This window comes from Podarcis melisellensis (assembly GCF_964234715.1).
Source record: "Podarcis melisellensis genome assembly, chromosome: 6".
NCBI lineage: Eukaryota > Metazoa > Chordata > Lepidosauria > Squamata > Lacertidae > Podarcis > Podarcis melisellensis.
Genome location: NC_138538.1, coordinates 68,227,860 through 68,249,693, shown reverse-complemented (window position 1 = coordinate 68,249,693; position 21,834 = coordinate 68,227,860). Strand labels below are relative to the sequence as shown.

The window sequence follows — 21,834 nt, the reverse complement described above, 5'->3', positions numbered from 1 at the left end:
GTGGCCTTTCCCCTTGTGAATCTTAATTCCTATACCTTGTATATAAACTTACCTGTGGATGTTCAGGCTTCTGTGCATCCTGACATCCATCTATATTGTCTGTTTAAGAAGTGCTAATTTACCTTCCCCACCCTGCCAGCTTCCCTCCCCCCGCTTTTTTGGCTGAATGCCTTCCTAAATAAGTTCCTCTTGAAATCAGAATCTTTAGTTAAATTCATATGCAATTAGCCTTAGAGGCACAGAACGGTCCCTGCAATCATCTTATGCTTATGGTTTCACATTTTGATGTTGAGTGGAAGCTGTTGGTCCAGCGTTTAGCCTATGAACCTCTAACCCTCGTTTGCAGAAGATTGGAATTGATAAGTTAATTGTGCCAAGAACTGAGTCAGTGACTTGTAGTCAACACACTGAAATGAATTGAAATGAGGAAGCTAGTGTCCTAAGGCAAAGTGAGTTGATTTCATGTGAAGGGAGTTTCGATTTATCTTCCCAAGCTCTGCATGTATCCCCGGGGTGGATTCCTGTGGCAAAAGTTCACATGCCGTTTAAAGCCCCTTGCTATTGCCACTCACGGAACAATCCCATCGATGTTTACTCAGAAGTAAGTCCCACTGAGTTCTTTGGTGCTTGTTCCCAAGTAAGCAGGTTTGGCATTGCAACCTTAGTCCAAGAAACCAGCCCTATGGCCCACAGTTACGTTATTAGCCGGGTTGTGGAAAAAGAGGTAGATTGGATTGAGCTTGGTGACGGAGTGGTACATGTTGAAACACACACACAAAAAAGGAAAGGCAAATTAGAGTTTATGCGAGAACCTTGCAGCTCTTTTCTCCCCAGCTTCTCTTATAAGCTGAACACAGTGGTAAGAAATTCCCAGTTCAGTTTGTTTGTTTTTTAAAAAAATAGTATACAGTGGTACCTCGGGTTACATACGCTTCAGGTTACGGACTCCGCTAGCCCAGAAATATTAGCTCGGGTTAAGAACTTTGCTTCAGGATGAGAACAGAAATTGTGCTCCAGCGGCGCGGTGGCAGCAGGAGGCCCCATTAGCTAAAGTGGTGCTTCAGGTTAAGAACAGTTTCAGGTTAAGAACGGAACGAATTAAGTACTTAACCCAAGGTACCACTGTATAGGGTTTGGCTACATTAGACCATCATTTCCTTCTGTTAAACTGGATGTGGGCACTATTTTAGGTGGAAAGACAGCATTGAAACTTTGAAAACAAGCACTGTAGTGCTAGTCTGTAAAATGCAATTAAGGGTAGGTGCAGAAGAGGAGTGGTTCTCCCAGAGGGGCGAGCCACAGCAATAGTTTCCTGACAGCAGCATCGTCTGCCACCTACCAGGAGAAAATGGGGTTAGGTAGGGGCTGTGTGAATGCCTTGGCAGAGCCAATCTGGTCCTTGCAGTGGTGCATTCATTCAAGCAGCCCTGATGTCCCCCCTCCCTCTCGTCCCTCCCTCTCCCTCCTCTTACTAGTAAGCAACAGTGCTGCTGTTGTTTGAGGGCTATTGCTGTGGCTCTGTCCCACCAGGAGACCTCCTCCAGGTACTCAAGTAGCAGAAAACAGGAACCAGAAGTATGTATTTTTGCAACGGGGTGAGCCCATTTTCACCTGTGCTTAAAATGCCGGCGATATAATGTTCAGCAAATTAAACGCTAATTAATTGCTTGGTCATCTCGTTCCTTCCTCTGTGTGTTTGCCTTTTTTTAAAAAACAACAACAAAGTGCAGCACAAAATTTATTCAGCTGAACGTTCGTTCCTTGCTTTATTCAAAAACAAAGAATGCATGCAAATGCAGCCAACAGAAGCATTTTAGGTTTTGTAAAAGTTGAAAACCTGCTATGGAGATGGAGGGGGCATTGGCCTCATGACATTGCAGGCTTCTCAGTGCTGGGTTTAGCTGCTTTAGGCTGAAAAACAGGAAGAATGGGGTTTCTCTGAAGTTGATCCTTTAAGAAAAAACGAACACATCTCAGCAAAACATGGTAAATGGGCTCACCACTCAAATTATGTAAGTCTGGAAGCACCCCTGTGGGAGTGATTAGTTGTGATTAGCAGAAAATTTTGATACACAATTCAGAGAAATCAAAGTGTACGCAGAGTTTGTCGAAACCTGTTCATCCTCCTTATGAATATCCCTTTCTTATCCACAAAAGGTACTTTTGTTATTCTCTTCGCAAATGGGTGAGATAAAATGTTCTTCGCACGCCTAATAAAATTTTGATCTGATCTCATTTGTTTCGATTGCAGGCACTTGCCATAACCATGTGTCAAATTTTAAAACCTAGCCTTTCATCGTCGTCTTTTTGTCGTCGGTATTTTAAGTATTTATTCCTAGAGGCTTGCTGGCACAACATTGGTCTTCAAGTTTTTGTTTTTTAAGTATTCCTTAATTTATTTATTTATCTGCTTACTATAATTCTTTCCCCAGGTTTTAGATATTGTGAAAGCGAGCACCCGCTCAGTTCTGCAGCGTGTCTGGGGAGTTTCAGATGTTGAATGTTTACATTTGTACCGACTCCTTAATCGTGTGTTTAATCGCCTGCTATGGAGCCATGGTCAAGGTCTGTGGAACTGTTTCTGCAATTCAGGGTAAGAAGGAATATATTACCTTTTAACTGTCATGGCTTTCCTTAACTTAAAAGCACCATTCTTTTTGTCTTGTCTCTGCTGAGGGTTTATTATTATTATTATTATTATTATTATTATTATTATTATTTATTATTATTATTTTCTCATAGTGAGTTCCTTACTAAATCTTAAATGTTCTCAGAATTTCCTTCTGGTCCTAGAATGGTGATGGTTTAGAATTTTTGATAAGGATGGATGGGACCTCCTTGAACTCCTCAGCATCTGTGTCCTGTTTGATGTAATGGTCTGAGCTGAGACCACACAGATTAGGGTGTTTTACTGCCTTAACTTTTGCAACCAGAATCCCTGCTGCTCTGTCCCTATGGCAGGCAGAGTGGATGTTGACTAGGGCAAGAGAGGGATGTGTATGTGTGGCTGGATGGGAAAGGAGTGTGGCAGCTCCAGGGCCTGGCATATTTATTTCCCCTCCCTTCTTAGGGATGTGTTGAGGGAATATACAGGATCCAAATCTTCCTTCAATCCACTTTTGAGTTGCTTCTCCCCACCCCCCACCCCGGCCATTAGAGCACCAGTGGCAAAGAAAAGGCAACTGTGGAGTACATTATCTTTTGGGAGAGATCGGCCGTGAAACCCTAAGCATGTCTGCACAAATACTCTCTCTGGAAAACATCAGTTCATGCACATATTTATTAAACAGCGCTTAAAAAATGGAGTCTCAGCTTCAGGATCTGTCCTTCCAGTGAGCACTCAGGGCTGATCCAACATTAAGGAAATCAGCCTTGAGTGCTCACTGGAAGGACAGATCCTGAAGCTGAGGCTCCAATACTTTGGCCACCTCATGAGAAGAGAAGACTCCCTGGAAAAGACCCTGATGTTGGGAAAGATGGAGGGCACAAGGAGAAGGGGACGACAGAGGACGAGATGGTTGGATAGTGTTCTCGAAGCTACCAGCATGAGTTTGACCAAACTGCGGGAGGCAGTGGAAGACAGGAGTGCCTGGCGTGCTCTGGTCCAGGGGGTCATGAAGAGTCGGACACGACTAAACAACAATGCCAAAATAGGCTTCCAAGCAGCCAGAGTTGGGATCTATTGGTCCACGTATCAGACCAATATATTGGGAAATCTATTGGTAATAATAGAAGGGCAAGCTTTGTGACTTCGCTGAGCAAACCTGGGCCATCCGCTCTTATGTCTGGCATGTACCAACCAAAGCTTATCCAGTTGAATGATTCTCCTGAGAATCCAACTCAGCAACAAGGATCCTTTACAGACACATCACTTTTAGGGTTGTTGTTGTTTTATTCCAGTAAAACATTGCTTTTGTTGTTGTTCCCTTTATAAGCTAATATAATGGCTGTCCAACATGAAGGTCTATATTCCAGTCATGGTTTTGTTTAGCAACTGTTATGATGCTCCGTTGGAGACTTCAGGTGGTTGCACAAACCCTTAATCCGTGCGCCCTGCATTGATGAAAGCAACGTCAATGGGGCGTATCTTATGCCGACACTAAAGGGTTCTGCCATTGAAGCTTTGAGACGCTCACCGAACAACTGGCTTGTGGGCTTCTCCCCCCGCCCCCAAAGCCGAAGGTTAACTTACTCATTTGTGTTTTATATTTCCTACCGTCTGCTGGTGAAATAGGGCAGGCTCTTTACTGTAAACGGGCAAGGTCGTGCATTATTCCTCTTCCTTCTTCCATGGCTAAATCTCTCCTGTAGAGCAGTAAAGCTTTTAGATTGCCATTTGTGACAGAAAACATGAGGTCATGTCTGTTTCCATGCCAACAGGAGCTCCTGGGAGACGATATTCAGTAGAAGCACAGAAGCGGTGACTGACGATCAGATCCAGTGTTGCCAACGAATAGTAGATCTTTGTAAACAGTGCCTGCTAGTGGTTTACAAATACTCTGCCGATTCCAGAGGGTCCCTCACTGGAGTTTACCCAGACTGGGATGACACAAGGTATACACACCTCCTTTATTTTGGCTTCGTATAATCTAACAATTACAATGCAGGGTGGCATGGATTTGATTAGGTTGCTCTATGTATTTTAAATTTTTTTTTTTTGCAATCTCAGGTTGGAAAGCACACAAATAATACATCAATAGATGTTTCAGCCTAGCAGTTATTTACAGGGCATACTTTCGGGGTTTCCCGAACTTAGGTCTCTGGCTGTTTTTTGGACTACAGTTCCCATCATCCCTGACCACTGGCCCTGCTAGCTAGGGGTGATGGGAGCTGTAGTCCAGAAACTGCTGGAGACCCAAGTTTGGGAAACCCTGGTTTAGCATATGTCAATCCACTGCAAGGGAGCTTGCTCATTTCTTCCCTCACGAAAACAGACTGTGGAACAACAGGCCCATATAAATGGGGTGAGGGATATGCGGCCCTCCATCAGATGTTGGATTCCCCACTTCCATCACACCCAGCCAGTGGTCAGGAAGGATGGGGCTTGAAGTCTGTAGAGGGCCACAGGTTCCCCACCCCTGATTTTAAATGAATATGTTCTTCTGCGCACTCAACAAATCAGCCCTGAAGCACACATAGTGATGGCTTAGAAGCACTGTCTTGCCTGGTCGGAAAGGACCATGAGTCCCAGAGAGCCATTCTAGAACTGCCAGGAGCAAGTGTGGGACTCTGCCAGTCTCCTGTCTAGATTTTCTCATAAGTCATGGAGTGCTTCCACCACATGAGGGAGCCTTTCGATGCAAAACCACTCCAGGCTATGTGAAGCGTGAGTTTGTTTTTCTTTAGCTGGTGCTTCATTTGTGTGTGAGATTGAGGGCCCCTCCAGACATCTTTTAAAAAACACCACAAAACCCATTATTGTGCATTCAGCATGGTATTCATGAAGGTGTTGGGTTTACGCCTGCGGTCCTACTGCTTTGTTTGGTGCATGCCCCTTGGCTTCCTGACAAAATGCTGTAACTTGTGGTTCTTTTGGATGAGGCCTAAGTTTAAAACTGGCAGAAGACGCAACGCAGGGATAAAGTAGCAACATCATGCATTTTGAAATGACCATGCCATATCACACGTTGACTTTAAAATAATAATAATTCCCCAAACAAACTGAGGAGAGGAAGAGCAGCTCCACTAGTAATTCACAGAAAAACCTAGCTTTAAAAGAAACACTCTTATTTACCTTAAGAAAGATAACAGGGATGAGCAGTGGTCTCTTGGGATCAGAATTCCACCATCTTATAGATGACCTACAAGAGCTGTATGCAACAGCCTTGTAGCTCCTCTTGCACAACAGATTTCCATGAATGCAACACAGCTTCCTCTTCTGTCCTTTTCAGTTCCCCAAATGCCCTCAAAATAGGTTCCAGAGTGCTGGGGGACCCTCTGTTGCATGGTTTTTGTTTTTGAGGGGGTACAGGAGGAGAGGAAATGGAATTCCTGTTGCTCCAAACCTGCTTATCGTGTGATAAGACCCAAAGCATTTTAAGATCTGCTCATTGGATTCCTCTCCTTAACTTCCTATCTGCAAAATGGCCCCCCCACCCTTAAGTACTCAGAAATTTTAGTGTTATATGTCCCTTTTCCATTTCTTCCTGGCAGTTAACCAACCATGCATTTAGTCGCCAGCATTTCCATTGGAAATGAGTTTTAATCGTCACTTGTCGACTCTTGGATCTCAAGACTGGATTCTAGCGTGGCTGCCTCTGCTCCTATTGAAGGGAAAACAGATAGTCTTCTAGGTGCATTCGCCAAACTGCTTTTCAAGTGGGCACGGAAAGTATGTGTCTACTTTCTCTCCCCACCTCCTTTTTTCCCCACGCACAACAAAACTACACAAAAAGACAAATTTAGCTCTCACGGATCGTAAACTTGAAATGGCCAAAATCAGATTTGGATGTGGAAGAGCATGTCTTCATGGACGAATGAGCATTTGGGAAAGGGGCTGTCATTTTTTGGTGCTAGGCATTTATTTGCATCATAAATTCCTGACATCGTCAGTGAAAAGAGACTGTTGGATTGCTACTGGTTGTTGAAAGAGACAGGATTAGGCTATATGGCTCGGTGGTTTGTCTCTGGATAAAGTACCTTATTTATTTTTTCATCTAAGGCAAGCATGGCCAAACTTGGCCCTCCAGATGTTTTAGGACTACAACTCCCATCATCCCTAGCTAACAGGGCCAGTGGTCAGGGATGGTGGGAATTGTAGTCCTTAAACATCTGCAGGGCCAAGTTTGGCCATTCCTGATCTAAGGGTTTCGAAATGCAGGGTTCTCCACATGTAATTCAGGAAGGTTTTTTGTTTTGTTTTTGCTGAACTTCATACTGCTCTACCACTTTGCATAAGTTTGACTCCAGTTTAATTTCTACCCAACCATCTGTGCTGGTGCAAATGACACATCTGTGTGCAGGCACAGGGTGAACTTTCTGCTCTGTCCTCGAGTGGCCTCCCCTAAAACTGCTTTGAGGTTTTATTACAAGCGGCATATATATCTTGTGAAAAAATTTGCAGAGAAAACATTTCTGCAGTGCCTGAAGAGCTGGCTTTTAAAAATGGCACGGGCTCCCTCCTGCACCGAGCTACACTTTGCACTGTCCTATTAATCCATTTCTGTTATTTCAGCTCATGGGATCGTCTAATTTATTCTGCACGACATCTCCATTCTTGTCCTTATTTATGCATCTTGATCCCCCTCTTCAAAAAGATGCTTCCTAACTTGGTCTCTTTGCGGATTACATGAGCCACCCTTGGCCTACAAGGACTAATGAAAATCTTGAATGGAGCAGAGTTTAGGCTTGCTCCTGAGGAACTCCCCTTTGTCTTTCTTATGCCAAGTGTGGTGCCTTTTTTCATTTTTATTTTTAGAATCCCTTTTCTCCAACCTGTTCAGTTCAGCTGAGGGCCATGTTACAAGACACTGCACATAAAGTCAGTAGGCAGTTGTCACCACAGCTGCCTGTAGGGATGCCTATAATATAGCGTGCACACTTGATGAGTGTACACTTTCAGGTGTATATGCTTTAAATCTGTTCCAGGGTTTCCCCAACCATCTGAAGCAGGTGGGGGGAAGTGCAGAGTGTGCACGGGTGGGGTGGGGGTGGGGACGAGACAAGAGGAGGAAAGTTTTGTTGCACAAGCATAAATCCTTGAGCTGACCGGACATGTTAGTTGGCTACCACCCATTATGTGTGGCGGCTCTTAAGTCCGCTGTTTTTGAGCAGGGGTGGAGTGAATCAACATGGAGCTATAAAAGTGCTTCTGCTTTGAAGGGAAGTTCAGCCTTTTGACATCTGGAACACTGGTTAACCAGTGGTTGTGACCTAAAGGCATTGACATGGAGTGTTATGGCTTATGCTGCTTAATACCTTTGCCCAGGCTATTTGGGAGCATTCAGGGCAGCCATTTTAATTATTGTAGGTAACCGATACCTGCAATTCCTACAGATTGCATCTATTTGCAGAGTTCTAAATCCAAAAACCTTTTTAAGGCTGAGCTGGCTGCTTTAGCATTATTCGAGACAATAGGTGTCAGACCTGTTCCTCGGGTATCCGAAGTTTGCTTGCTGTTTTATCGTGTAATTCTTTCCACCAGCGTGGAAGTAAATTAATTTCAGCTGGAAATAAGAGAGAGAAGTATTTGGTAGGGCAGAGAGAACTCAGCTGCGGCAAAACAAAACATGTGTGGTATTAATATGCTATCACAGTAGAGAAGTAATCTAATTTTGATCAGCTGTGACCAAAAATTGTTCTTGCTTTTCATCATTAATGTAAAAGGGAATTATTTTAATGGAAATTATGTGCTCGGATCAAACAGATCAGCCTTACGCACTGTAGCTAACCGTCATCTATTCGCAAAAAGCATGAAGATACCTCTTGTATTGAAACCCCACAGAGAGGGTTGTTTCATTCGTCTGCTGAAACCCCACAGAGAGGGTTGTTTCATTCGTAAGGACAGTGTGATTTCTAAAAAAAACCCTCCCTTTTATTTTTCAACTTTTTACAGAGCTCCCCCAACTCACACACACATTTTTGGTGTAACTCAGAATTCCTCCCTAACCTAGTGACATTAGAAAGAATAGGGTCTTTCCATTGGCTATTTAATGGTCTTTGAATGCACCCTGAGGCAGTAACGCTGCCATTTTACACACTTTGTTGGATTTGGTCTTGTAGGAAGGAAACCCTGAACATGCACAACGTCCCACTAGAACAGGGTCTTTGTTTGCATTAAATTCGCGAGAGGCCTTGGGAAGCAATGGCTTGACTTCGTCATACAGTCTCACGGCGCTGCCCTGTAATTTTGTAGGATTAATCATTGCGACTGTTTCAGAGTGTGCTCAGTATTCATTCATCAATAGGGCTCCCATTCCATGATGTAACCCTTTTCTAACAGTGGGCTCTATTTATGTGCGGTGATGGCAATCAATTCTAGCATAATGCATTGCTCGTCACGCAGCTTCCACTTAGTGTAGGTGTTATTTTTATGTACTTTTGGCGCATTTATCTAATAACTGCCCGTAATTATAGTACATCCGTAATGGGAAATAGATTAAAGGGTGATCATTAGACAATGCGTGATAAATTATTGTTTGTATGATTTTATTCCAGTTCCCCTTCTGCTTATTGCCTGCTTTTTAAGCAAATAAATCAGAGTAGTCGTTGATGAATGGTAAATTAGCAATTTGCTAAAATCATGATAATGAGGTGGTGGTTATGTCACAACTTCATTAAATAACAGTCCGGTTTAGTCTAATGTACCTAAATGTGTTAATGGCGTTTCTGGCTTGTAGGGCTTTGTGCAGGCATTTGTTTATTTTCGTAACGGGAACTGCTTAATCCTTAGTCCTTTCCCTTGCTTGACCTGATCCTGTTGCTGCTGCAGCAAGATAAAGGGAGGCAGAAGCCTGGTTGCCCCTTTATATAAAATTAGAGAAGAGAGTTAAGCATTTCAGTGTGTGACAAAACTGGAGGAATGGTTCTTGAATTGGAAGAGGGATGGATGGATGATCAATATAGATATGGCTGATGTGGCAGAAGGTGGTTGTTTTTTAAACTTCAGAGAGCAGTACAAAAATTGTGCAGGCATTTGGTACAGATGGAAGTCTTGTGTCTCTTGTCCTAAGTGTTGCTGGACACTACACAAGGACAGCCACACTGAGTGCAGTAGCTGGGGTTAAAGATGGCCTTTTCGCAGAAACCACAATTTGTGGTTTGAGCGCAGGGGTGGAAAGGTGAATTCCACGTGAGAGATATGTGACCTGGAGGGGAGTATATTTTCAGCATTCCCTGTTCAAAATAAAAAGTGTGTGTGTGTGTAAGTGCCGGGTGGATTCCTAGAAGCTGCTCGTGTCTTTGAGGTGTTGAAACTGCCAAGTGTGATTAGCATTTCCGAAGTGCAGAGGGGTCCAGAGGAGGCCTTTTCAAGCGGGCAACGCTCATGGCATGGGCACCAACATTCTCACGCTGCCAGGAATGCATCTTTGCAATATTTGGTGAGACTGGCTCTTGCTGTGGAGTACAGGCATCACCCCATTTCCGGGCCCCCATGTGCCTAAGTGAAATTGCGAAAAGTGGGGAGCACCCTCTAAACGTCCTCTCCGTCACTCTCTCTCCAATCCATACCCAAAAGACTGTATCCAAAAATATCCACAACTAGAATTGAAGCTCTGGGGCTGGCAGGGGGCTGGAGGATGTGTGGGAATTGCATTGGCGACCTCTGCTGCTGCGCTGCCTCGCCATCTGATAGGCGGGGAGGCTGAGCAGTGGGGGCGGGGAAGCCCTGCTGTGCCTCCGGTCTCTTTGGGCTTCCTCCCTCTTCACTGACGTGCCCTTCAGGCTCTGGGGAAGGTCTCCTTATGAGGCACAAAGACTCTCCAGGTCTCTTTCCCCATTTCCAGGTTTGGATTGAATTATTTAATCATTTCCTGGTTCCGTTCATATACACGGTTGCATGCGAATCTATCACACTTAAGTGTGGAGAATGCTCCTAGATGACAGGTGTGGAATGACTTGGTTCTGCAGGCAACAAATACGTTGCACTACGATGTTGTTGTTGTTTTAAAAATCTCCCCTTCAATCTCAACTCATCAATGTCCCATCTCCCACCTTCCCTTCTTCAAAGTGATTAACACTTTGAAGCCTTCACCCGTCTCCAAAATTTCCTGACTTATTTCCATTCGGATTTTCTTCTCCATCCTCCTCGACTGAAAAAAGACCTACCTGTTGAGAAGAGGCATATGGTGGTACAACTTCAAAGAAGGGAGGAATGCCCACTTGAATGCTCAGCCATATTTGAAATTCCTTATACTTAGGAAATTAGCATAGCAGGGAGAGATTTAACAGCTGAATTCTATATATGTCTTTTCAGAAGCTGGCCTCATTGACTTATTCCCCAATAAGCGGGTATAGGATTGTAGCAGAAGTAAACATCCTTCTAGTTTTCTGTGTTGAGGGAGGTTTGTGAAACGTAAAAAATCCTCCCCTCTTTCCCCAGATTGGTATAATAGTTTTTAGGTATAATAGTTATTTATAATAGTAACATACACATTGCCCTGTGTTGCTATGTCGGCATGGAAACAAAGTTAAATTGAATGCAAGTTAGATCAACAATGTTCATAATCTTGCAATTGCGAATCATAAAAAATTGGCCAGGACTTCTTTGAGTTTCAAATGCCTAGTTTTTCAAATGTAAAGCAAACTTTACATTGAAATGAATGCAATGCAAAAAAATTGTTTTAAATTATGCAACTTTGTTGAAAAAAAGATTTGGTTCTGCTCTATCCTTCAATGATTTCTTCAGCGGTATGAAGGCAATACGGCAAATGCAGGATTTGGGGCGCCTCTCAGATAAAGGTAGGCATGCTAGAGTCCTCTTAGGATCATTGGAAGTATAGCATTTGACTGTACCCTTAAACCCCTTGACTCGAGGGCATTTTGTGCCTCCTACAGAAGCAGAATTATATAGTAGCAAGAGCTTTGGTTATGGATTGGGGAGACCTCAGTTTACATCTCCTCTTGGCCCCGAAGCCTACCTGGTATCCTAGTAGATCACGTAGAGCACAAGACTCTTAATCTTAAGGTCATGGGTTTGAGCCTCATGTTGGGCAAAAGATTCCTGCATTGCAGGGGGTTGGAGTATGTGACTGTCATGGCCCCTTCCAACTCTATTAAATCGCTACCTTTCATATTCACCTACCTATCCTCCTCATGAGGGTGGGGGAGTGTGGGTAGGCCCTATGTATGCCACCCTGAACTCCTTGAAATAAGAAATTGCAGTAGATCATAAGTATAGATATAGCAGGGAAGGGGAAACACACAGACGAACCATGGTATGTACAGGGGGCATGGTATAAATCAGGTACGGATAACTTTTGGCCCTCCAGATACTGCTGAACTGCCACTTCCAACAGCCTCATCAAGCATGCCAGTTGAGAAACATCTGGAGAGCCATTTCCCCCAGGGGAAATATACACTCACTCTGCTCAGTGCAGACATCCCATGATTATACAGCAGAACATAAGGCAATCCTGATTTTGCTGCAGGCTCCATTCTGGACGTGCCTAAGTCGGTCGTGGCCTGTGCTTGCATTCCAGGCCCAGTTCACTTTCCTAAATAGCCACTGCTGTGCATCAGAACAACATGGGAAACAGAAACAGAGCGTATATATTACCGCCTGTTGTCCCTTATCCTAGACAAAAGACCAAGAAGGCGGCCGACACTCCAAAACATTACGCTTCTATCCAGCAGCCTAAACATTTCACGCCAGTCCCTTTATCCCCTGTTGACTATCTGGCCTGCTTCACTTCCCCAAGGCCAAAGAAATAGAGCTGTTAAATGTAAGTGTATAGTTATATCAGCCTTCCCCGGCCTCCAAATTTTATTAGACTCCAATTCCCATCATCCCTAGGACTTGCCGATCAAAGGTCGGCGGTTCAAATCCCTGGACGGGGTGAGCTCTCATTGCTCAGTCCCTGTTCCTGCCAACCTAGCAGTTCGAAAGCACAAAGTGCAAGTAGATAAATAGGTACCGCAACATCTGGAAGCTTAGAGGTTCCCCATCCTAGAGTTGAACATTACTGACCCAGCATACGCATATCCTGCAAGAAAACCCTCCCCAAAGAGATGAATCTCCTAAATGGCAGGCATACCTCTCACAGATAGGGATTTGTTACTGATCAGCTCCTCAATAAGACATGTCTCTTTGGGGCAGAAGAAGCATGTTGCAGCTGCAATCGATGTCCTGGCAATGTCTACAAAGACTGTAGATGGAGTAGCACTTCACAGTTGAAGACAAGGTGCTCATGTTGCAGAGGCTGCGAAATCGGGGTCACACCAGGGTGGGAAACAGGAAATCAACTTCTGTGTTTTGTTTTTTAAAAAAACAGATGATTGGATTCTACCTAGCGTGTGCCCACCACACCTCTTCATCTCCACATGCTTGGATGTGGTAGCATTCTTCCCTTAGATGTGCCTAAAAATCACAGTGCCAGTAACTTAACACCTTTATTTTAGCCAGCCAATAAATGAAGGTATTATTTTACCTATGCTGCAAGCGTTCTTACAATGAACCAGCACACATCCCTCTACTGGGTTGTGCCCTTGTTCAGCGATTTCATGTTACTGAAATAAATATATTTATTGAATTCTCGTGCTTTCCTTCCTTTCTTTCAGGTACTCACTGCCAGGGCCTTTGCAGTTCATCATGAAACCCTCCACCGGTTTTGGATGTAGCTCATCTGGAATGACTCGCTCCGTTTTGTTTACACCTAGATACGACCACTCATGAAGCGAAAGGGAATGTTGTTATATATAATGGGCAATTTATTTTATTTTTTTCTTCTCAATTTCAAATGTGCGATGGAACTGAACCCAGGCACTGTTATATATTTATTACAGTATATAAAAATGTAGCGCAAAAACCTGCTGTAAACACCTAACCTTTCTGGAAATGTAATAAACCTTCTCAAAATGTTTACAGAGAGATACGGATGCCCAGATCTTGGTAGGTTCCTTAGCAATTCCTTCCCTACTGTGGAGTCACTATAAGGACGCAATCCTATACGAAAGATCCACCGGCTTAAGGAGCTTTAGGATCTGGAAGACGTCCCCAAATGCTGGTGGAACTCCAAATACACCCTTGGCCAGGCGGATAAACCAGCTGAACTCCCCTCATATGTTGGCAGAACTGATGGAGTAATTTCACTGGCGAAGAAGATGTGGCCAGGGCATGGGCAGCTCAGGGGGGCGAGCACACTTAGCATTATATCATATACTCCTTTAATCCACTGCCACGCTCCTTTCGACAGTGCAACACACGTCAGCCACAGACTCGGCAGAGGGAGTTTTTCTCTCATTGGCTTTAATGGAAGGCGGACAATGGAAAACTAGCTTCTCCCATATTGAGAACCATGGCAAAGTATAGTAAGGGGAGCCAATGCGGTACCCTCCAAATGGATGTTGGACTCCCATTTCCTAGAAGTCCCAGCCAGTACAGCCCCAAATAGTCAAAGGATGGTGGGGGTTGTTGACAACAACATCTGTATTACTTTGGAGTGGAATGCTCAGCAGACGTTGAGCTGAATTCGGAATCCCTGTGAGAGGGGCACATTCTACCCTGCATACAATTGCAGAGAGACTCTGGGTCTAGGAGCATAGGAAAGCTAATGTTTATTTTGGGGGATTTGTGCTGGTAGGAAAGCTCTAACTAAGGTGGAGATGCACTGAGCCAACAGGAAAGAGAGAGAGAGAGAGAGAGCTCCAAGTATACCTGCTCTAAGAGGAGGCATGGAGACAAAGAAGGAAGGTAGGATGTGACATCAGCAAACCTAAGATTATCCGCCTAACACTGAAGGAAGATTAACCCGCCAGCACAAGTTGGACAGTCTAGGAAGTTTTCCTCTCTATCTACCCTTTCTCATGTAGGTACATCAGCCTACAGTGGAAGCTGAGCTGGACCCTGACACTTCCCACAGTCCAGAGAGTGCCATGTTGACAAACTCTGGAGTCCTAGATTGGGTGTAACTCGGCGTCCATTTCACAGCACAGCACCACCAGCCTATCGACCGGACCTAGGAAGCCCACAATTCAAACAATAGCTCTCTGGCCTCAAGTCACACATAGTTAACATCCCAGAATGGGGAGCTTTGTTGATGGGAAACAGACACTTCACCTGCAGAGGGAACACTTGGCAAACAGCCTGTCCCCAGAGCACTTGTAGGGTGCTGAGCGCCTTGCTAGCTCTTCTCTGCTTCGAACCCTGATAGGTCACTTGCCTTGGGGCACTGGACACAAACACCAAACTCCACTCTGCTCCTTGGGACTCACGTAAGCAAGCCAGGGAAGGGGGAGCACATGGTGCAAACTACTACTGCGACTGCCCCCCATAACATTTCTCACCTTCACACACTCCCCTTAGCGTGGGGATGGGAAAACTCTGGAGGCCCCACACACTTAGCTATAGGTGAAAAAAAGTCTATAACATTCCCAGACTCCCCACCTCCCCACCCAAGGTGTTTTGCAAGGAACCCCATTATCACGTCACACAGCCGGGCTAAGGGGGAACAGACCGTGGATAGTGTTCCCTTGCTGCCTCAGTATGAGACAGGAAAAGGGGTGCTGGGCCTCTTTTCAGGTGCAGTATGGCCAATCCAGGCTGGGTAAACAGAGGACTATGAGCGGCTCACAAAGGGGTGCAAAAGGCACAGGAAGAACTGCACCCAAGGGGCCCATTACCTACCCTGCCTCACCTGTATGGGAAGCTGGTTGTAGAGCATCCCATGGGTTTGGGGAATGTACTCGGTGTGTGAGATGCGCCAGGACACAGGAGTTGGGAGAACTTCAGTAGCATTTACTCGCAAACAGCAACTCATTGTAGCAGAGGAGACTTGCTACACAGGCGAGATGAAGGTTCCAAATCGTCCTCACCTGGCTCTGTAGGGAAGCACGCCGTAAAAGAAGGGGTGCTTCTTTTACCGACTAGGCAGGCCACACACCCTGGGAAACGGGAGCACAGACAAGCCATTGGGCCAAGGAAAGAACCAGACACAGGCTGCGAGGGAAGGAGAGCTTCTGGAGGAAATAACTGGTTGGAGGGAAGGGAGGAGCAGGAGATGGGGGTCAGGGCGGGAAGGAGAATAGCCATATAGAAAGGGAGTGGCAAGGACTCGGGATTGTCATCTGCATGGGTGGAGGTGAGGGGAGCAATGGTTCCTCCATGCCTGGAGCAGCCAGGGTGACCATCTCTGGTGTTGGAGAACGGTCCCTCTGATCCAGGGTACTCTGGATGCCAGCCAATTGAACTGAGACCTCACAAATAGCCTGTAAGGATTGGCTCCCTCCACAGATCCCATTGCCAGCACCCTACCTGAGTGGTGGGTTTCAGCAGTGTTTCCAGGGATGCTTGTGGGTCTTATTTTGTCTGCCTTTTTGTATTTCCTACTCCATTTCTCTCCCTGGCCTCTCCTGGGCTGATCATGCATTGGATATGGTGGCCGCTCTGCTGGCATAGCAGAGGGGTATCTCTTTTGTCTTGGTGTACGGCTGAGTATAGGATTGCTCTTCCCAGTTGAATTGATTTGGGGGGAACCTATTACAATAACATTATTTCATAGTCATGATGCTTTTGGACTGGAAACATTTATGTAAAGCCTCTTGTTTGTCTTCACATGTGTTGTCAGGATAAAATAAAAGGACTGGGAGAGAGGGAAGTGGTTAATTACTAAATATGGCACTTCCCATTGCTTACTTGACTCCTGATTCTTTGATTCCAGAGGGTTGGACTAGATGACCCACGGGGTCCCTTCCGGTTCTACAGTTCTATGATTCTACCTAAAGAGAAACCGGTACAACCGGTACAAACTGGTGTACTTTCTGGCATATTTTGTAATGTTAAGAGAATGATGAGAAATGTGTAATTTTATTTCCCCCCAGTAAGGGCATGCTGAGATCTCTTAGCTTAAGTGAAGACAATCCACTGGGTAAATTATTCAAAACCATGAGGTCTGACATACAGTTTCTAACTGGAGCCTTGTAATAAAAACAGCCAACAGTGGTTAATGTCTTATTGTCTTTTTTGTGTGTGTCTTGAGCTTTCTGGTTTCTCCCCGGGGCAGGTAGATATTTGCAATGTCATTGGGAGTCATGCAAAATATCTACTGACTAATTGAGAAAGCAGACATCTTCCAGAATGACGCTGCTGCCAACAACATCCTCTTTAAATCAGTGTATTTGTGTATTTGTGCAAAGAGGTGCGCTGCATTGTGTTGTGGAAGAAATCCTCTGACGTGGCATTTTCTTGCAGAAACTATGAAGAATGGTTTTGGAAATGTAATTGTCTAGTGGATTATTTTCCCCCCTCTCTTAGAAAGAATTGGTTTTCCAGATGAGAAAACGGGTTAAGGAATTGAATGTGACACACAAGGTAGAGGTGACAACGTGCAGAAATGACAAGAGGTAGTTTGCAAATCATCCACAGGAGTTCTGCCAAATCTCTTGAACGTTTTGCCTCTGTCAGCATAGCCAAATATGAAATCGTAGCTGTTTAAAAGAAGCATGGTTTATATTAATACCTACATTTATTTCTCTCTGCCACCCTTTCCCTCTCTCACACACCCCGACTTGCTGCCCACATGTCATTTGGTTGGGGGCGGCCTCATGAAATTAGGCCAAGAAGCATAAGTTGCTCACCTCTGTTTTATAATACAGACAGAGTCAGGTCACGTGTTAATATTGGCCATGGAGATGCCAATGAAAAGTAGCTTCATGAGCAGAAGATGGTGGCCATCGTGAGGAAAGAACACATAGTTGGTTTGTGGAGACATAAAACGCGACATTACCAGCCACAAGGACAGCAAACTATTCTAATGTGATAATGGGAGAAGGACCTGAGGGAAAACTGCCACATGGCACCTCTCTGTCTAAAGCAACTTGCATTCCTGTGCAACCCTAGTCTTTCCAGTGCAGGGTCAAGAAAACTGCCATGTTACTTGCCCTTGCCTAAAAGATGGCATGTTAGAGGGCTTGATAAACAAATACAGCGGTTTCCAGGTGGTGGTGAATCATTTCCAGAAACTAGGGCGGGTTCAGAGGAACATGGTCTTGCTTGATATTAGGGAATATAGCACTCTGTGAAAGAGTCAGGAACATTTTCTCAGATCTGCCCGTGACAGGAGTAGGGACAAAAAGGTGAACAAAGTCAAATTATCACATCAGATTTTACTTTCTTTTTTTTTTTTAAAAAAAAAAAGGGAGATGTGCCTAGAAATTCTCATTCTACAGAGAAAGTAAAGTGTTGGTGTGAGGGTTTGGAACATTGGGAAGCAAAGCAGTACTGTCCTCAACCCCTGGCAGCAAAAAAGTTGTCTAAGTCCGGGGGCCAAGTCATACAAGCAAAGTCCAGGAAACAACAGTCCAGGGTGAATCTAAGTCGCCAAGTCTGAAGGTCCAGCAGTCAGGATACAGACCAGAGTCAAACCAAAGCACAGTCCCGTAAAGGTCCAGGAGCATCCAAGCCAAGGTAAGGACCAGTTGAGCAGAACCAGCACCTCATCTCTGCTTCCCCTTTGTACTTTGCCTGCTGATTGCAGCACCTGGGCTTGACGAGGCAGGTGACCCTCACCTGTGCTGAGCCTACTCCAGCTGAAGAATCACACACTTCCTCCCAGAGCTAGCGAGCCCCTCCTGGCCTGAGCTGGGGGCTTTTGCCTACCTCAACCTCCTAGAGCGCCACTCCTGTTGCTCCCTAGGCCTCAGAGCCCACTGTGTTTGTGGAGACAAGGCCTCCTCTCTGGCTCTGGTGATGGTTCCTCCTGCCATGCTTCATGTGCACTGACCTCCACCCCCTCGCCATCCCCTGTCAGCTTGTGAGTACTTCTCCATCCCCAGCTTGCTCCAGTGTGTCCCAGTCCTGGCTATGCCCCTCGCTGGGATCCTCTTCCTCCTCCCTGTCGTCCTGCCAGTTTGTGACAGGTCTTGAAAATAACTAGGGGAACTGAGGCAACAGTAGAAGGGAGATTGACCAGTATTGCAAATCGAAAGCGGGGTCCTGTTGTCAACAACTAATGGCTGTTATGGTGAAGGAAGCGTACAAATACGATGTTCCATTTTTATGCATATTTCCGATTTTCTCTTCTCAGTAAGTGTTGCATTCTCCCCACCCCCACCCTCGAATGTGTGATGTACTTTTATGAATGACCTTTTCCTAAGGTTTATAGCTGTAGGGGGGAGAGGAGGCAATTGTTTTCATGATGCCTGCTCACCTTTTAGGCCCGGCCAGTTGCAGGATAATGCGACAATCAACCCTTGAGGTGGTAGAACGGACTGTTATCGTTTCAAAATGCAGATGTGATTGCATGTTTTTGAATGTTTCTCTTTGTAAAAACTCATTGTAATCAGAACAAACTTGGCTAGAAACTCCCTGATGGTATTCATTATTGTTACTTTTAACTTTCTGGGTGGTTTTTTTTTCTGAGGGAACTTTTTTTTTTAATGGCGCCTCCTACCTACAGCTGTTCTTCTGACTCATTTTGCTGCCTCTACTATTGTAGAACACTGCATTTCTAACTAGTCACTATTTTTCTGCAAGGCAAGGGGTCAATACAATTAGCAGTGACTCTGCCCTGCCTTTCCCTTCCTCTCTTCAGTCGTGCATATACACACTAACCAAACCTGGAAGCAGCATGGATATTGAAACTTGGGCTACGTACACATGTTTTGTTTCAGAATCAAGGGAGACTAGAACACTTGTTTTTAATGCATAGTCTATACACAGGCTATAGGGACGTGGGTGGCGCTGTGGGTTAAACCACAGAGCCTAGGACTTGCCAATCAGAAGGTTGGCGGTTCGAATCCCCATGACAGGGTGAGCTCCTGTTGCTCAGTCCCTGCTCCTGCCAACCTAGCAGTTCAAAAGCACATCAAAGTACAAGTAGATAAATAGGTACCACTCCAGCGGGAAGGTAAACGGCGTTTCTGTGCACTGCTCTGGTTCACCAGAAGCAGCTTGCTCATGCTGGCCACATGACCCAGAAGCTGTCTGTGGACAAATGCCGGCTCCCTCGGCCAATAAAGCGAGATGAGCGCTGCAACTCTAGAGTCGGTCACGACTGGACCTAATGGTCAGGGGTCTCTTTACCATACCTATACAGAGGCTAGAACTGTTGACAATTTATTTTTTTTTGGCCCCTGAAAAATGCTTATTGAGAAATGGATCCATTCTAAAATAAATAAATTAATAAAAGCTCATTGAAGATGGAGCAGTGTGTCTATTTGAAAACAGATGCAGGCAGGTTTGGCAATGGAGCAGATGTATCCATACCTTCCCAATGGTGTTGTGGGTGAAAATATACCAAGATCACTATCTCCACTTCCTTCATTCACCTGAGTTATGTACAGAGAGGAAAAGTAATAACCTAACTAAGAGGGAGTTCAAATACGTTTCAAGTAACTCCACCCATGCTTGTGTTAAGCAGGATCTAGAATCAATCTATATTGAAATCAGCATGCTGAGGATGAGCATCAATGATTCCAAATTGAGAAAAATCTACATTTTTTTGCTACAAAGATTTTAGTCCTTGGACTTTGTTATCAAGGACACAGCTGTGGTTTATGAAACTAGCCCGTTTTCACTAACCATAGCTGTGCAATGCAGTAAGTTTCCCTTGCTTTCCATCAGTGGCCATTGCAACTTTCTAAGAAATTAGAGATAAATTCCAGAGATACAAGCTCACATAGTTACAATCAGTGCTATTTCTCTAGAAAAAAAGAGGTGCCCAAGCTCACCATGAACTTCTCCCTTGTTCTCTTAGAATGGCAATGGTGCCCATCTGAGAGTTGCGGGCGCTGAGCTCTGGCTGATAAAAATCCCTAGTTACAATAAACCATAGTTTAGGGTTCATAAGGTACACCAAACTGTGGTTGAGCAAAACAGAAGTGGAAGTTTCCAATCTCCTTGTATCTGCACTGGGAGGGGGCAGGGAGTGTGTGAGCCTGTGGCTCGCTATGCATCATTCTTGTAACGATAATGAAAAAGGAAGATAAAAACCATGTTTCCGTATGATGTGTGAACACAGCCAATTTAGATGATAGACAATCATTCTGTCACTGCAGCATTCCTCAGTGGGGGTTTTAAACGATCTATTTGGTACCGTTACACTGCTAGCTCAAGCTTATTTTCCGACTTTCGACAAGCAGTGCCAATTTATTACTTGTCAAGAAAAATATTGGCATTTGTCCTGTTGGTAAGATGTTATTCCTGCTTGAATTGGCACTTCACAACTTAAAAAGTTTGACTGACATGTCTTTGTTTTATGGGGAACAGAAGTAATGCCAGAACCAAGGAGTCTAAAATCCATGGGTAGTGCAAATGCCAAAGAGGATGAGCCGTTCAAGTATTGTTTGTGCCTTTGGAAAACATTCCCCAAGGTCTCCAAAACAGCTTCAAGTCCACTTTAGAACACACACACACTAGGCTCACTTTTGTGCTGATCCTTTGCAGAGAGGTGGAATTTCACTGCAGGCAAAAAGCAAGGGTTCCCACGATATAGAGGATGGAGAACAGCTACATTTCTCATTCATGGCAAACTAAAGTGCCCGGAACAACTAGATTTGTAAGAGATCGCTTATTGCTGCAATCAGGGGAAGAAGAATTGGGTTGGGTGCCTTTTGTGGCTGGCACATTGACCAGTTACTGTCTTTTACAATCAGCTTTGCTTTGTGAAGCTGTTTAGAAATGTTTTTTATTCACAGCAATTGTGTCCGTTTATATCATGCCCTTTTCCACACCACACCATAGTTACCTATACTCCCTAGTTATTAAGCTGGACGTTCTGCCTCCTGCATGGGCCCAGGATAGTGTTAGATCTGTGCAAAGCTCCCAAAATGTTTTTTGGGTGTTGTCTCTAGCTGGTTGGATAAAATTGGTTTTGCTGGGGTAACAGGGCCTTGTGGCTGCCGTCTGCTTGGTATATCTGTTTATGGAACTAAGCATGCTGTTTCATTTATTAATTACATATATTTATTACTCGCCCTTCACTAAAAGGTCCCAGGGTGGATTAAAAAATGGGAAGAACAATATCGTATTTCATAATAATGGAAAAACAATTTAAATCACTGAAACCATAGACAGTATACAATTACAAAACAGAAGGATAAATCACCATTCAGCGTTCCCAAAAGCTTGAATAAAAAAAGTACGGTTTTACGTGCCTTCTAAATATATACAGAGTTGGCGCCAGACACTATGTCCCTATGCAGAAGACTTTAATGTGGCAATGGTACATGCTATTGAGC

General features: G+C 44.6%; 1 protein-coding gene and 1 long non-coding RNA gene across 5 annotated transcripts in view; one reads left to right on the top strand and one right to left on the bottom strand.

Annotated features, from left to right (window-relative positions):
- The window catches only part of TTLL7 (tubulin tyrosine ligase like 7), a 77,719-nt gene extending 64,191 nt beyond the window's left edge, over positions 1-13,528 (top strand). For all 4 annotated transcript variants that reach the window (XM_081914155.1, XM_081914153.1, XM_081914154.1 and 1 more), the window contains 3 exons: positions 2,433-2,593; positions 4,381-4,554; positions 13,219-13,528. In XM_081914155.1, coding sequence (XP_081770281.1) covers positions 2,433-2,593; positions 4,381-4,554; positions 13,219-13,333 — 450 coding nt within the window. In that variant the 3' untranslated portion in view covers positions 13,334-13,528. The remainder of the gene's footprint in view (positions 1-2,432; positions 2,594-4,380; positions 4,555-13,218) is intronic.
- Positions 1,738-4,373, bottom strand: LOC309371543. Its single transcript, XR_014169174.1, has 2 exons — positions 4,193-4,373; positions 1,738-1,950 (listed from the first exon to the last, which is right to left on the bottom strand). It is a non-coding gene; the product is annotated as an uncharacterized lncRNA (long non-coding RNA).
- Positions 13,529-21,834: the final 8,306 nt, after the last annotated feature.